The sequence below is a fragment of the Nyctibius grandis genome, chromosome 10 (assembly GCF_013368605.1).
Source record: "Nyctibius grandis isolate bNycGra1 chromosome 10, bNycGra1.pri, whole genome shotgun sequence".
NCBI classification, from domain to species: domain Eukaryota; kingdom Metazoa; phylum Chordata; class Aves; order Nyctibiiformes; family Nyctibiidae; genus Nyctibius; species Nyctibius grandis.
The window spans coordinates 32932512-32950166 of record NC_090667.1 but is presented as its reverse complement, the minus strand read 5'-3'; the positions used below and the strand labels follow the sequence as shown (position 1 = coordinate 32950166).

The 17655-nt window shown below is 44.2% G+C and overlaps 1 protein-coding gene across 1 annotated transcript in view; it reads right to left on the bottom strand.

The window, feature by feature from the left end:
* The window catches only part of LOC137668280 (contactin-4), a 148884-nt gene that overhangs the window by 52324 nt on the left and 78905 nt on the right, over positions 1-17655 (bottom strand). The window contains exons 8-10 of the mRNA XM_068409683.1: positions 8572-8708; positions 6890-7019; positions 3401-3551 (exon numbers count right to left, since the gene is read on the bottom strand). Coding sequence (XP_068265784.1) covers positions 3401-3551; positions 6890-7019; positions 8572-8708 — 418 coding nt within the window. The remainder of the gene's footprint in view (positions 1-3400; positions 3552-6889; positions 7020-8571; positions 8709-17655) is intronic.

Here is a 17655-nt window from a genome sequence, read left to right as displayed (position 1 = left end):
AGGATTTGCTTTCATTCACTTCAGTGTTATACAGGGGCCATCAACTAATGGAAGTTCTTCCAAACTTGTGGATAACTATGGATTTCTGGTTTATATTGGCAAATCTCACGTAAAATTACCCTCTACCTCTGTAACTCCCACTGATAGCTAGGAATGATTGACTTGGTTTTTGAGACAGCTTTGGAGCAAAGCATAGCACAGTTTGAATCACCCGTCTTTCGCATGGTGTAATAATTTCAGAAGACCATGTCTCTGGATATAATGCCTGTATGATGCCTGTATCCTATGTGTATGATACCACAGATGCCATGTATTTTATATGCAAAAACTCACTTGACATTGACTATGTTATTTCATAAAGTCAGGGGGGTGAAGATGTAAGACTGTAAGACCAAAATGCCACTGAGATTTAAAGAAAAAACTAAGTCCTGGCTCTACAGTCTGTGCACTCCTCACTCGAGGAGTTTTTGCCTGGTTTTGAATGCCAGCCCTCCTCGGGCAGCTGGGCAGTAACACTCTCCACCTCGATCTCACAGGCTTAAGTCCAGCATCACTTCTGAGTCCCACTGATGTAGTGGGGACATGAGAAAAGAGAATCTATGTAAAGGGGTCCCAGCTCTCCAGAATCTCTTTTCTCCTATTGTTAAGTCAGAATATAGAGATCAGAGGTTAAACATACCTGCAAATTTGAATATAGGAGAACCAAATGGTAAGTGAAGAACATTCTGAACTCAAATCTTTCTCTCTGATGAACGATCTGACACGTCCCAAAGACACATCGCGGTTTTGCAATGACCAGAAGATACCACTTCCACCTTGCACTCCCAGTGCTTGTTGGCTTCTGGAACGACTCCCTACCAGCTGCACATCTCGACAAATGGCTCAAACTTCCAGTTTGTACACGTAAGAATGCATATTGAAAGGGTAAAATGACTTCTGCCCGAGGAGTGTGCTGCGGCAAGTGGGTCCTAAACACCACCTGTATCCTGCTGTCTCTCTGATGATGCAGCCTGCACAGCTTTCTGGTCACCATTCCTACCTAAAAGGTACCCCCCGTTCCAGAGCGAGGGTTTCCCAGAGGGTAGGTGTATTTTAGTTGTGTCTCCTGTCCCGATGGTGTGGAAGGTGGGAGATACCATGGCAGGCAGCAGACTCACCTGCTCTTTCTCTACCAGTGGCCCTACGAGGCTGGTTCGTACCGAGTGGCACTGACAGGACAGAAGACCTTTCCCACAGAGTGTACAGACATCGGCGCTAAAAGGTGAAGGGAAGATCAGGGACAGAAAATGATCTCTGCATCTTTACCCATACAGAAATAGTCTTTGTTTCCAAGCAGCATTTGCAATCTATCTATATCTGTGCTATAGTTGCTTCTATATAAAATTTACCTTCTGGAGTCAGGCTACTAACATTAGTTTGACTCTGTTAAGCCTCCAAGGCAGGATTTCCATTATTATGGAGATGAACTGCCTTTAATGACTGCAATAATGTAATTGTACCCCAGGGCAGAATTTCTAATAACACAATTGCACAGTTCTCAACCACCAGCAAGAGATACCTTCAGGCAGGTTATTCATTAGGGGTGCAGCACACACCACCTCAGCCTCCAGAGATATGAAACCTAAAACAATAAAGCTCTTTTGTCCACGGTAGACTCTGCCCTCTGGGCAAAGGTTGAACAACACACTTAGTTTTGCCTCCTGGACAGCAGTAGCCTCCAGAGCACGGGTCCTGGCAGCAAAATCTGATGCATACTATTTCTGTCTCCAGCAAGGAGTCCCTAACATTACACTCCATCTGAAAAGTCACAAGAGCCCCAGGAGGAACGCTCGAGCGATTGCCATGGTAGCTGTGAGGCCGTACATCAGAATTCAAAGCAAGGACTGACACATTAACATTGCTTTTAACTCCACCTGGAACTGGAAGGTCCATTTATACTGATTAACCTTCACATGATCAAGTTCAGTTTGGAGAAGCATCCAGATGTTCAGGTGCCTCTCTGAAACTCGAAGGACTCTTTAACAGCAGTTTAACCAGAGATTTCATTTAAGTCTCCTCTCCCACGCCTATCTCAAAGTTCTGTTTTCTGCCCTAGATGAAGAGATTTAAGCAACAGCTTTTCTTGGCATCTTTCTTCCTATATTTCAACAGATTTTTTCAACAGCCAAGAAAGTTCTTGGTTGAAGCCCACACGTAAGTGTGGGTGTAGGGAGGTACTAGGACTGGACGCCAGTCAACGCTGCTGTCCCCTGAGATGGCATGGAGAAGATAATGTTTCAGCAACCAAACAAACCAGAAATAAAGTAACATTAAGCAGAGGACCAGGCACTTGGCCTCTCCTACCCCTGTGAAGTCACACACCACTGATGAACAATGCCACGATCATATAAGACAATATAATTTCCTAACTGCACATTTCACAGTCTCCAGGTACAGACTGCGAGGATGGCGTGGTTCATGAAGGCGATGGCGAGGATTCAACACCCACGTCCCCATGGGAGACACAACCAGCTGCCTACAAGAACTAAACAGGTCCAACTGCCAGGTCATCAGAGCGGTGTTCATTAAGATATTTTGCCAGATAGGCCCTGCTGGATGATCTGGCTGGTGGAGAAACCCCGGGCTGAAGTAGCAGAAAATTTCACACCTGCATGGGCACATTTCACGTCTGGTTTCCCACCCAAGGCTTGGTGCCCAGTGGGAGGCTCCTGGTTCTGGCGCAGCGTGCTCGGCAGGAGCAGGAGGACAGGATTCTTCCCATCAATCCAAGTGGCGCATCATATTTTGGAGGACTGTCAAGGACAGCTCTCCTGGTCCCGCTCTCAGGCGCTGCAGCAGCGGGGCAGGTAACACAACCACACCTCTACGCAGGCAACAACCACGCATGTGAATTTGAAAGGTAGGTTCCTACCTCCTACTAATGCTCTCCTTTTGAATTTAAAAATAAAAAAAGAAAAAATTACTTGGCCAGTCTGAAGAAGCCATCTCCAAGTCAGGCACTAGGTCTGCCAAATTAATTACTGACCCCAAATAATTCCCGTTGGCGGGACATTGAGTAATGTACCAGAGCACCGTAATTTGCAGTGGAAGGTTTTATCTCCTGGGAATTTTTTTTTGAAAAACAATAGCTATTTAGAGCAATGCAGAGGCAAAATATTTACTTTTTAGAGTGTATCTTTATCAGCTTCTTGGCAGGGATGCTTTAATAGTACACAGAGACTGGGATGAACACAACGGAAAAGAAATCTCACCCCCAGCTCCTTGAGATTGAACACTAGCTGTTTTCACACTTACTTGCAAGTCAGTTTTGGGCAGCTATTAATGACAAATTTAGCTTTCGTTGCTGAAAGCCCCTGGGTAGGAGCAAACTAATGAAAGAAATGGTTACTTTAAACCTTACCTCTCATTTTCTCTCAGGATGTCTTTTCCTTTCTTCCAAGAATAGGTAGGTCTGGGGGCAGCTTTCGGCTTACACTCAATTATTACTTCACCACCCACTTTAACAAGAGTTAACTTTTTCAAGAGTGTTTTGGAAAAGTCTGGACCGACAGCTGAAAGAAAAAAAAAAACCCACAATAGATCAGCATTCCCTCTGGAAAAACCAAAGTCAGGCTCTTTTAAACATTACAATATTCCAGGGCTGCTTCTCACCTAATTCCTAAATGGTCTGGCTTTATGAACTATATGTACATATGGATGGGGCAAACAGACACCTGAATGCTTCAGCTCTTGACTTGTTTAGAAATGCACGTTCAGCTACAGACCTCAGACACCAGCTACCTCGGCCCACAGCGCAAACCCGGTGTCACACACATTATTCGGGGCAGCACCCCTAAGAGCTACGCCTGCATGAACTGTTTTTTATGCTTTATATTCACAATTGTTGCATAAACATGGTATTTTATTTTCACGCTGTAAGGGTGGGAGACCTTGACACGGCCAGGTCCTGAACCAAGCAAAACAAAGCAAGCCTTAAGCAGGCTCCAGGGTCCAAGGTACTCTTGAACCATCTTTCTCAGGCCCTCCAGGGCACACTCTTCTGCTTTGTGAAAAACAGGCAGATATTCAGTGAAGCAAACACCAAAGCTCTGCAGACAGCCTGCCTGTAAGGCAGGCCTGGGAGGGAGGAGATGGTTTGGCTTCTGATTCCTGCCTCAAAGGGTTTTTAATGATTTATTTGATGGGACCTGATGACAGGCAGAGCTTTGAGGCAGCTACCTCTAGCCTGACTCTGTTAGTGAACTCCCCAAAGACGACCAGAAGGTGTTATTTATATCAAAGTAAGACAATTAATTTTTTCAATATAGAAAGCTCTGAGCAAATAGGTGAGGCAGCTTAAGGGGTTTATGAACAGCTCTTGCCCTGCTCACTACGGCTTTGCTGACAGGAGCTTGCTTTCTGAGAGATCAGAGGCAGCAAACTCTGCCCAGTCCCCTCTAACTCTCTCCATCCCCTTTGCTAGCTGTGTGCCTGCACCCTCCGCCTCCCATCCCATCCCCGTATCCCCCGAGCCTGCAGCATTTTCCTCGACTTACTTCCTTGCTGCACCCCGGGAGGTGAGAGTTTAGATCACTGTGCATTGCATCTGCTTGATGCAATAATAAAATGATCTAAAGCTCACCTGCAGCAGCCCGGAGACAAAACCTGCCGTGTGATACAGAAAGCAAATTCATTTTTCTTAGGGCATCTCATCTGCCTCAATTCTTTTGGCTATCGTTCCTGTCGCAAAAGAGTTGAATAAAACATAACCCTACACTGGTAATGGGATGGGCTTTATGATCAAATAGATCTCTCTTCCACGTTCATGAATCAGAGTTCACTAATCTCTGAGCTGCCTTGTCTTCTCTGGGTAATCATAGAGGGCTGACTTCATTTTAGCACAGAGGAAAACATGTATGTTAATAGAGACTATAAAAGAGCCATCTGAAACCCGACTATGTAAAACATTTCAGAATTAAAGGAGGCATCCCGAGGACGGCTCCCCACCAGTGCACTCAGAACCAGATGGGATTATTATTCTTATCGTATTATCATAATTAATACATTATCACTTCTGGAAATAATTTCTCAGAAGACTGTCCAAAATTTATGAGCAAAATAGATTTTTGAATATTCCTGTTATTTCTGTCTCTGTAGTGAACAGTTTAGACTGGGTTTTTAACAAGTCATTTGCTGTTTCCTTCTTGGTCCTGTGTGAGGTAGAGGAGTTTCACGACAGGGGTTTTATTCTGTGCCGTTCAAAATGTTGTCATCTGACATGTAGAAACCCTGGGCTCAGTTCTCAGCACCACCACAGCTTCCCTGGGCCACTTCAGGGGTAAGGCATTTAACTTCTTCACACCTTGTTTGTAGAATGAGGATTTTAATTACTGATTTTTCACTCTAAGCCCCCTTCCTTTTTTTTTTTTTTAACATTTAGCCTGAAAACACATCTCACTCCACATTTTTACAATGCCCAGCACAACAGGATCCCAGTTTTAGCTGAAGACTCCAGGCAATATAATTGGCAACAACAACAGAGAAGAATCACTCTGAAAAGCTCTGTCTGTAATTTTCCATTTCTCTTTTTCACTTAATTTTGCTATAAGTCTCCCTTGCTATTAATGGTGTTTAATCATTTCAAGTGCTTAACTTCAGGACCTTTTAAAATAACCATTTTCATACTCAGAAAGCTCTGTGTAAAAGCTAACATTTCTCAAAATATTGACCTCCTTTGAAAACTCCAGTGAAAAGGAAAACACGCTGGTTTTCTTTAAAATATGCCAAATTAAACCACAGTTACAGCACACGGCTCTGGTACTTCTCACGTGACATACAGAGGCCAGACTGCCCAACCCAAAGCCGGGCACGGAGAGGCACTGGAGGTACCCACCACCACCAAGGGCTAAGCCACTGTCTTCTGAGCTCTGCCTTGCTCCCAGAGGCTCATTTTTATACCAGGGTTTTGAATAGACGGGAAAAGCATCAGTGGGTTTATATCAATTTCTTCAATCTTAGCACTGTGAAGCCTAATTTATTGAGCATTATTGTATTTTTTTTTGAACAGCAACAATGACAATCTTTCAAATGAATTTTTTTTTTTCTATGCAGGCATCTATCACTGCTGATAAAAAATGACCGATATTGAAAATGCCATAATCAGAAAGCCCTCATGCTTTGTTCTTCAGGATAAAGCGGGGAATGATGCCATTGAACATTCGCTTTGAAAATAACTAAGCCGCTCTTTTGTAATGATGAATTCTATTTAACCCTTTGAAACTCCATATCTACGCTGACGTCTCGGTTCCCAGGCCTGCCCCTTGTACAACAGCAAGGTTTGTGAGGGAGGTGCAGGCTCCAGGACAGCCCAGGCTGGCAGACACCTCTTGAGATGGTCCCATCCCACCCCTGCTCAAGCAGGGGCAGCTACAGCAGGTTGCTCGGGGCCATGTCCAGTTGGGTGCTGAGTATCCCCTCAGGATGGAGATGCCACAATCTCTCTGGGCAACCTGTTCTAGCGTTCAATCACCCTCATGGTAAAAAAGTTTCTCTTACATTTAAGTGGCCTTTACTGTGTTTTAGTTTGTGCCCATTGCCTCATGTCCTGGCACTGGGCTTGGTTCTGTAAGCTTTGCTCCCTCCCATCAGGTGTTTAACCACCTGGATTCACAGGAGCTTCTCCTGATGCTAACTGGGACAAGGAAGGTAGGTGTATGGGATGATGTAAAATAATCCGTTCTCTATCTACCCACTTTCTCAAGTTTTCATTTCATGCCTTACTTAAAAACAAGAAGTTATCAAAGACGCTCAGTAGCCCTTCTGCTTCAGATGCTGAAACTTGGCAAAACCAGCTTGGGTGAGGGCTGTGCTGGTTTTGGAAGGGTTGCAGCGTTCAGGAAAGTACACTTACTGATGACGCTCAGTTCTGCACTGGCAAAGATGACGCCGTGTCTGTTTTCCGCCACGCACTGGTACATGCCAGCATCTGACAGGCTGACGTTCGTTATCGTGAGCGAGCCCTGCTCCAGCTGAACTCTGCCCTGTAGGAAACAGTGAAACAAATAACAAAGTAAAAAAGGAGATCCCTCCTTGGAACAGAAACCCAGCAGTTGTTGGGCCATATTTTATAGCAAGGTGCACAAAAAAAAAGCAGCAGTAATGGGAAGAATTTGCATGCTCCCATCTATTTGTCTGCCAGCTAAATTTATGTCAGGTTAGATGCTAAACGGTAAAACCAATAGAGTAGTTGGTAAATGCAATTTAAATTGGAACACTTTCCCTTGACTTCTCTTTGATTTAACACCCAAACCATTTAGATTAATATCCCTTTCAAGTAGATAAACCTGAATCAAAAAACACACTTTTGTTTCATGGTGGCATATCACAGCCAACCACATTCTTTGCAACAACGGCATAATGAGTATACATGGCAATGAAGGATGGTGAGACGGGTTGCCATCTCAGCTAGCACAGATAGAAATGCTTAAAATCCTCTGCAGTTTACTGAAAACAATATAGATGTTAATAATTTAATGATCCTTTACTTCATATTAGCAACTAACGTGATTTAAGTACAAGACCATCTGCTAGTGACCAGCGTGAAGCAAGTAAAATCAGTATGTGGAACAAAAGACCAGGGTATCATTAGTCAGCCTGAGGACATGGAGCTCCTGTTACCCATTTTAATAAGTACAGCAAAGTGTTCCCTCCCTCCCCAGGAGTTCCACCATTTAAAAAAACAGTAATATAAAGAGCTATTGGCTTTCTGCTTGGCCGCGGGGTGGAAATTTAATGTCGTGCAATCTTTATTGGGGTTTGATCAAATCTGGGCTGCCATGTTCTTGCACAATAAGCAACGGGAAAAAGAGAGGCTGGGCAGACAGGGCGGTGGGATGGGGTGTGCTCCCCCGGCTCCTGCGCATCACCCATCTTTAGGCAGCTCGTCGTGTCCCTGGCAATGGCAGGCCACGCTCGTGGTCGCTTGCACCGGGACACAGCTTGGCAGGAGGAATGGGAGCGCTGTTGGAGACCAGCAGCAACACTAAGTTCAACTGAACATGGAATTATAGAAGGGTTTGGGTTGGAAGGGACCTTAAAGATCATCTAGTTCCACCCCCCCTGCCACAGGCAGGGACACCTTCCACTCGACCAGGTTGCTCAAAGCCTCATGCAACCTGGCGTTGAACACTGCCAGGGAGGGGGCAGCCACAACATCATAAACTACAAAAAAAAGAAAGAATCCAGGGTGATCGTTTTCTGGCCACAGACTCTAGAGTCCCACTTGGCCATTCCCTCTTCTTCACAAGGATCTCTCCCACCCTTAGGTTTGTATCCTGGATCCCTCATTTCAGGGAGGACCTCTGAACGCAGAGCTGTCGCCTGTCCCACTCGTCACTAACAGCCATTCCAGAGGCTCCCACCAGCCGTGGCGGGGAACTGCCCGCACAGCGGGGGACTTCTGACCACCGCCATCCCTTCTGTTTCCATACCAAGAGTAATAAAACTCGCAGAGATGAGAGAGCTGGCGGAGCATGAACACACTTGCAGAGCCCACAACCCTCCTCCCCGGCGAAGAGCTCCGGCGGTGCCTACCTGGGGCAGCAGCGGCTCCCCGTCCTTCAGCCAGCGGTACGAGGGCTTCGGCCGCCCGCTCGCCCGGCACTCCCAGGCGACGCTTTCCTCCATGGCTGCGTGCGCGTCGCTGATTTTCTGAATCCAGTTGGGCTGAGCTGCAATGCAGAAGTAATGAATAAAGCCTCGTGTCTGTAACCAACAGCGTGCTCTCTAGGCGCAAGCAAATGGCCATTTCTTTCTTTGTCAGCACATTTAAGAGCTGGATTTAATAACATGCTTAATCATAGAATCATAGAATCATAGAATGTGAGGGGTTGGAAGGGACCTCTGGAGATCATCGAGTCCAACCCCCTGCCAGAGCAGGACCAATCTAGGGCAGGTTACACAGGAACGCATCCAGACGGGTCTTGAAAGTCTCCAGAGAAGGAGAATCCACAACCTCTCTGGGGAGCCTGTGCCACGGCTCTGTAACCCTTACAGTAAAGAAGTTCTTCCTCATGTTGAGGTTGAACTTCCTGTGCTCCAGCTTGCATCCATTGTCCCTTGTCCTATCGCAGGGCACAAGTGACAAGAGGTTGCCCCTTTCCTCTTGACACCCAGCCCTCGTCTATTTATACAGATTAATCACATCCCCTCTCAGTCATCTCTTCTCCAGACTAAAAAGCCCCAGGTCTCTCAACCTTTAAGGCAGGTGTTCCAGTCCCTTAATCATCCCCGTAGCCCTCCGTTGGACTCTCTCCAGTAGATCTCTGTCCCTCTTGAACTTAATAATTGCTAAAGATTATTTCTTTATCCCTGAGTCCAGTTCTGCTTTCTGAAAGTGGCACGTGCAAGATCAGAACTTGTGTTCATTTTATTTTTAATAAAAACACTTAATAAAGAGAGTAGCTGCAGGAATCCTGATCATTGTACAAAACCAAAGCGACAGTTCACGTGCTGCCCCAGTGGAATACATGGCACTGTTAGACCCTGGTCCTTCAAAGAGACATTATCTTCTTAAGGATGTATATGACTGAGGCTTCAAAGCTCTAAAATTTAGCATCCAACTTCAAAACTTGTAATTTAGAACTACCTCTGCCTTGAAATTAAGGTTATTCCAGTAACTTAGGCCTCCATGGTTATGGGCACTACTTCAGGTCCAAATTCTCTGTCTTTTCTTAGATGAGGGCCATCGCTACAAGTACTGCTAAAGGAAGATCTTCCATGTGTATGAAAAATCTTCGGACTCAATCACTGTATTAATGACATTGAACAAAGCTAGAAAATCCAAAAGCAAGTATGGGAGACACACTTTGGTAGAATTTGGTGAAAACTGGCACTGGCAGTTTTCAGACACTTATTTTTAGCTGTGTTTCACAGATTTTTATCACAGTTTGTTGTTTGTAGGTTTTTTTTTTCTTCTTTAAATACAGCTTAAGTTCAGCCAGACTCCACAAACAAATGAAGTTCTGCTAAAATTGCCACGTGTTTTTGGAGACCACGTAAAACCTGTGACTTTCATATGTTACCTTCACAAACCCCATCAGTCTAGATGTATCCATAATACTTTTCAGAAAGTCCAATAGAAGAGAGTGACTGCAGGTTTCTAATGGTCACTTGCCCTAGTTTGACAGAAAACCTGAGCAGCTCTGCAGGAAGCTGTTACCAGCAGAGGTCTCCTGGAACCTGGTTAATACTTTTTCCCATGTAATCAGATAAAAAAAAACTAAGATTACTCAAAGACAGGTAACAACTTTATACATCTCCTTTGGATGGGGACAGGGGCCAGAGAAAGGTCTGAAAGGATAAATTAAAGAAAAATCATATCAAAATGGTAAGTTCAACATAGAGTTGGTATGATTATATCTCCTGCCCCTGTAATACTTTAAGCTTGTTTATTATCTGTATCTAAAGAGATAGGAAAGGGAAAGCATTTAAATGTAGGAAAATGGAAGTCAATTCTGTCATCTGGAGGAAGAACTTGAACAATTCCATCGAACTGAGACACCCTGTGCAACTGCAATGGGTTCAGTGATTCAAGGACATTTGCAAGTTACTCATGAATTTACATATTTACTATTCTAACAGCGTCCAACTCATAATTTTGAAGAGAGTCTTATGATACCCTTTAAAGGAGCTCTATAAAATCACAGAGATCCATTTGCTTTTTTGCAGGACTGAGTGTTTTACTGATTACCCACATGAAAACAAAAAACTTCAGACAAAACAACTGAAAGCAACCTGTAAAGCAAGAAAACCCATGAAAGGTAAGGTGGGCTCCACAACATACAAATGTAAGCTACGTAGAAAGAAAGGAAACTCTTAGGAGCAAAGAAAATTCAACGCTTATCCTTATTTCAGGCAGACTCCTCAATAAGGAAAATTCTCACCCAACGCAGCAGAAGACTTTCCCTGTCCAGTCTCTCTGCTCTACTTTGCGGGTTTTCCTCCTGAACTCCTGCCCTAAGGAATGGTGCCGAGATTTAAACGTGCCATGCTGGGAGCTGCCACCCCCACAAGCCACTCTTCACCCCCTCCAGTTATTTTAACTGATTCAGCTTTCTATCCTAAAGCCAGTTATGATGCAGACAACTACAGAACGAGCATTAGAGGTCAAAACTAAATCTCAGTGAAAACCAGGAGTCCTTTGTTTCACAGGAGCTTTGTTCTCTGCTGCTCTTTGGGAGACTTTTCTAATTAGGTCAACCTCTCCTTTCAACAGTTCATTTCAGAGAATAGCAGGCACGCTCTTGACTTAATCTTGGGTAATACACAAGGGTTGGTTCATGTAGCAAATACGTTTGAGCCACCAAATGAGAGTCGCCATAATATAATGAAATCTGACAGCCTCCCATTGGGGATCGTACCAAGACATGGTAATGTGACTCAAGATTTCAAGCACGATAATTAAAATAATTCAAATAAGGATATGAAACCAGCTCCATGCTACAACTTTAGAGAGTGACATTATTTGAGATAATGAGCAAGTTTAATTTGTGAGTGGTAGAAGTATTGTAGAAAAAGTCCTTTGCATCATTTCAGTGGTGCTAAGCAAAGAGGAATTCTTTCAATGTTTTAGACCTATTAGGAGCATCTAGATGTTAGTGGCCTTGGCTGGAAATCTCAGAGGAAAAATCTGGTACTGAAGAAAAAAATTACATGGAAGCTCATTAAGAATTCATCTGAGTTGCAAGAAAAAATCATATGCTAAATCTATAAAGTGGAAGAAAAAGCTTAAAAATATAAGCATGACTCTTACATGAGGATAGTTTTAAAGAAAAATATCCCCCTCCTAGGTGATGAGAGCTGTCTGGAATTCATAGTCAGGGGGACAGAAAATGATGGCAGCAGTTAGAAAAAAAAACCTGTTTACCTTTAATCACTTTCCAGTCTTCACCAATGCAAAGTGGGGCATTTTAAAGCAGGTGACTAGGGAAAAGTATGTCCAAAGGTACCCTTACTTCTCTAAGACCAAAAACTCCAGAAAGAGTCTGTCCTCCTTTGTAATAAACTGAAAGGCAAAAGTAGGCACTGGAAAGCTGGACCACAAATGATGTCCTAAAAGGCATTTGAAAATGAAATGACACAGCGGGTGATGATGCATTGCATCGGAAATGAGTAACAAAACCACAGAATTATGGGAGCAAGGTGAGAAATAAACCAGAAACAAATCTGTAGGACTTGGCAGTCATCTGAGAGTTCAAAACAACCAAAAAGACTAAAGCAAATGAGGTCCTAATACATATACAGAATCCAATTCTCGGTCGGTGTGTATTGATTTCAGTGTTCCTAAGCCAATTTATAGCAGCTGATGACTAGTGCAGTCTGTGTAATTCATCATTAATGGCAGATGAAAGGCTGAATGACTTGTCCATTACTATATCTATTCTAAGGAGATTGAGACTGAGCCCAGGATCAGAATAGTCTAAAGACTACAAAGCCAAGCATAAGGAGTATGAAAAACAGATGGGAGAAATACATGAGTAATTAAAAATAAAGAATGCAGCCACTGTAAAAGGTTTGTGCAGACAAGTGCATGCGCCATGCTGGTCCAAATGGGGATATAGGTTCTGCAAACAAAACCCACACGTCCCTAATTTGTTATCCTTCCCGATGATCACAATGTGAAACCAGGCTTTAAGTTATCACTTCTCCTCTTCTCTTCCTTTCCTCCTCTTAATCCCGTCCTCTTGACCTCTACTGCCAATTAAGGGCTACTTGAAGTCTATGCAACTCTCAAAGCTGTGCAGATCCTCCACCAAAGTCACTCGCTTGAATGTTGCACCTAAATGCTCTCCATTTGTCTGCATCTTTGGAAAGTTCACCAGATACTGCTGCTCGGGCAGGATGTCTCCTTGCTGCCTCTTGAGACGACTGACCATAACGAACCAGCCTCGGAGTGCTGCTTGGGACTAAAATATTAAATATCAGAGGAAACAGAACAGAGGAATATTTGAAGAAGTTAACCTAGCTGATAAAAACTACTTAAATTATCCCCACCTCTTACTCACCCCTGTTCCATAAGCTATTCTGCACCATTACATGACTTTCTCCCCAGTTACACAGGGCACCAAAGGACTGGAGGTATTACAGGCACGTTCATAAAGACCAGTCCTCAGGGATTTCATTATTTTTTATCTCTGAAGCTCTAGACTGCAGCTACCCAGGGGAGTGAGGAAGATGTGGGGTGCTCTATGAGCAGCCTTCACACTTCATTTCTCATACCTATTTCTATTTTTGCTTCTCCTGCTGAAGAGCTATTTTTCCAAGGCAAAATTATAATAATTTGAGCACTTTTTCTGAATCTCTTAAAAATTGACTTCTCTATAAGCAGGTTTCCAGCAATCCCTTGGAAAAAGAAAAGTGGAGGAGAAAGACACAGAGACTGTGCAGAAACTTCTGGATGCAAGACCTCCCTCGGGCAGCAAATTATTCAAAACTCAAGAGTCGCACTCTCCTGCACTAAAATCTGAGAAAATACACATTCCACTGGCAGGAGCCAAGACGTCCTCCCTTGGAGCAGTGGTTTTCCCCAGGGTGAGTGTAACCAACCAAGACTGGGCCCTGCAAAGATTGCTCCCAAGCCAACCTCCCCTTTCTGGAAGGACAGATTTGGCTGCTGCCAAGTGGTTAACTGGTGGTTAACCAAGAGTTAAATTGGTACAATACTCTGAAACAAGACAAGATTTGAGAACTTCAAATAAAATGAACACGGAGAGACTTGAAAGTGAGAAATCAATTGGTAATTTATCTGCGTAACACGTAGCAAACTGTGTTTTCTAGGGAGGCGTGTAATTTTAATTAATAATAATATATATTTGTCCTATTTATGTGAATTTTCTTGTATTTTTATCAGTCCAGAAACTCATTTTATTTCAAGTAGCTTTGAATTTTCAGCAAATTATTTGTGATCTGGGGCCTAAATGGAGTAGAGACATGCAACTCTCTGCTTTCCACTTATGCACATGTCCTTTTTAGACCTGTAACCTAATGAAGAGCAGAACATAATTTACGTTTGAGGTTGGTTTATAGAGTGGCACAAAGTAGCTTACGCACAAATAAAACGCAAGTCCACTGATGAAAGGGGGGCTCTTTTCACTGCAAAATTAAGGGGCCGCATAAATTCCTGGTGGGGCTTTGATTTGAGAAGTATTTAATCTGAAAAGCAGTCCAGCCAATTAAATGGCTTCTGCTGAATATCTTACAAAATGCTGCAAAGAACTGTAATTAGTTACAAATAAGTATCTCTCTGCTAATGCAGATGCTGCTGCGTGGACACTTTTAGAAACCATTTTAACTGCAAGTTTTTCCTCCACACCTTGGCTTGCCAGCAAGGTGCTGGGCAGGGAGGGGTGAGCTTAGGCCAGAGAGATGCTGGAGGAGCCCGGAGCGACGCAGGTGATGCCGAGTCAACACCCGCAACCACGCCGGCCGAAACCCAGCCCTTTCAGTACTTGGGTACTTCCCCTCTCTTCCAGGCCCTGTAAGACAGTGCTGATCTGACTGGAAAGCCGCATGCCAAAGGGCATGGTTTTGGTCAGATTCTGGCAGACAAACATTCCTGGTGGTGGTGCCGTTCTGCAGCCTCCATCACAGCAGCCCTGCCTGCACGGTGGAGCAGCGCCGCTGAACACGCTGATATTGGGATCACCTTGACCAGCAGCTGGTTTTCCTGTTTTCTGTTACTCAAACTATCCATGTTGGTGGGGTGGGGGATATCAAGATGTTGCGTTGTCTCATCAGACAGAGTCAATATAGGAAGGTCTAAATGCACACTCAAGTGGATCCCAAGGAGTAAGCACTGGCACAACCATCTCATTTCACACTTTGCATAAAAAAAAAAATACTCATATTTTAAAAACTCCAGGAGAGCAATATGCCAGTGTAGTGGTATATGGAGACCTTTAACGATGGTCAGCAGGGAGAACCCGGCCAAGGCACGTCAGTGGAGCTGCAGAGGCGTGGTGAGGCTCTCGTTGAGCCCAGGGATAAGCAGCCACAACAACTCTCTATGAGTTTGTTGTGCTTGCTCATCTGCCTGGTGCCTCTATGCTCAGAACAACCTTTAGGTTGCAACCGTCTGATAAAGGAAGATCTGACTGAAATGGCATCTAAACTTCACATGAATGAAACAACATCCACAATGATAATAAATAAGCATCTCCTTGATGCTGGTTTTATGAATGAAAGGGCAATTTCTTTCTAAATTAGCTAGCTAAGGTAACCTGGTTACTGCTCTTCTGCCAAAAAAAAAATTGTTGGCATTGCTTTTTGCTCAGAATATAAATTTTAGCCTCGTGGAGCGTTATCAAATTTAAAATGTATGAGCAGCCAGATTAAAAATAGAATCAGGTCAACGGGAGTGCTTCCGAAACGCTGCGGATCAAAACACAGAGCTGTCGAGTTCAACGGAGAAGCAGGAGCCTGAAGCAGAGCCGTGGGCGCAGCCAGCGCCGAGGCAGTGACGTGTCCTGGCCGTGGGACCTCACCTGCCTCAGGCACAGGGACTGACCCCGCCTGGCTCACGAGGGCGTGGGGTCTGCGGGGAATGTGCTGCAAAGTCAGGCACGCAGCGTGACGTGCTCTTCTCCTTGGAGAAGAGGAGGCTCAGAGGTGACCTTAGTGCAGTCTACAACTACCTGAAGGGAGGTTGTAGCGCAGTGGGAGTCGGCCTCTTCTCCCAGGCAACTAGCGATAGGACAAGAGGACACAGCCTCAAGCTTCGCCAGGGGAGGTTCAGGTTGGACATTAGGAAGCATTTCTTCTCAGCAAGGGTCATTAAGACACTGGAAGGGGCTGCCCAGGGAGGTGGTGGAGTCACCATCTCTGGAGGGGTTTAAGAAAAGACTGGACATGGCCCTTAGTGCCATGGTCTAGTTGACATGGTGGTGTCAGGGCAATGGTTGGACTCGATCCCAGAGGGCTCTTCCAACCTGATTGATTCTGTGATTCTGTGCGTTTATGGCTTCTAAGTGAGGGTGAAAAAGAAGTGGTTTTGCAGTTTAATTTGCTAGTTCTCCAGAGGTAATTTGAGGCACGTAGTATCTGGTTAGGAACGACAGCCAGAACAAGAGACTTACGGCAAGAAAACAAGTGATATGTCGTTCAGAGTTATAATAGTCAAGGAAACAGGTATAAGTCACTGTAATTGCATTAACATTAACATGTTTTCTGTCGTGTAGGTCTATCTATCAAGTAGGACATACAGCACTCAGAACAAATGCTGCTGGAGAGCAATAAAACACAGCCTGTTGCAGGGGCTCAAAGCACAGAAAATGGAGGAAGAACAGATCTTGCATGTTTAATTAACCTTTCCTGCTGCAACGAGAATGTCAAACAACTTCAGTGTCATTGACACGCTAACAGAGGGAAAAATAAACATTGATACAAGAATGAAATACAGCAAAAGTCAACCTTCCCTGACAGCTTCCAGGAGCACTGAAAGACGCTGACAATGGAGGCGACGCTGGGTTATCTACAGCGAGCAGGGAAATGTGAATTTCATTTCTTTTTCTTCTTTTTTTTGTTGTACACTATGCAGAGAGGATGATAACTGGGTTTAAAGGAGTCACGCCATTAGGGCCAGATTGTGATCTCCAGGACACGTCCGACCGCCCATATCACACCCTCCATAGCGCTCCCGTCCGCAGGAGCCAGCCCCCACCCACCAAGACCAATCTGAAAATCTCTGCCAACATTACAGCTGTATTTCCATAACGACATAACACTTCTCAGCTTTAGAAAGAAAAATGATTAAGGAAAATGACTTTCAGTTTCAACTTCGTATAAAATGTTTACAGTAAGTTACCTTCCCTAGAAAAACTTTGCAGTCACGTGAAACTCCAGAGCCCAGCTTCCAGAAAGCAAGTGTTTCTTAAGAGATCTGTTTTCAGTGCTAAATGGCTGCCAAACACAAGCTATCCCTGAAAACTGAATATTTATAAACTCGTAACTCATCATGCTCGAGACAATAAGGATGATATTTTAGGCAATTATCTTTAAACCCATTAACCAGCAGAGGTGGCTGGGTAACGCCTCTCCACAGGGAACTCCTCTGCTTACATGAAGAAAAGCAGATGTAAAGACAGTTCCCAGCACCACCAAGAGCGAGGAGGACACTCCTCTTCCCCTAAAATCTTGAGCTGCTTTGCTGAAATACCATCCTGAGAGTGAAACCCAGCACTAGCCATGGTGGCAGCTTTTGTGTAGGATCTGCAGTCCTCCAGGAATGGCATCCAGACTGGTAAATTCATTACGGTAATTAGATTATAACTTAATATATGCTGTGGTGGGAGTATACCAAAGGCTTGATTAACTGCTTCGCAAGGAAGGCAGGTTTGGCTGTGGGTTGAGCAAAACTGTACAACTGATGAGTCTTTTCATTTACTGTCCACATGGGAAAAATGAGGAGAAACATGTATTGTTTGATGAACAGAAAGAGAAATCTTCAAATCTTTTAATTAAAAAAATAAAAGCCAGTTTGAATCAACCCCGGATTCTTCCCTTAACACGAAAGATTTCACTTTGTTCTTGCTCCAACAGGGTTAAATCCCAACTTTCCAGGCTGTGCAACCAGTGATTCCTCTTGAAAGCAGTCCTTAATTGGTGATAAGCAATTAAGAT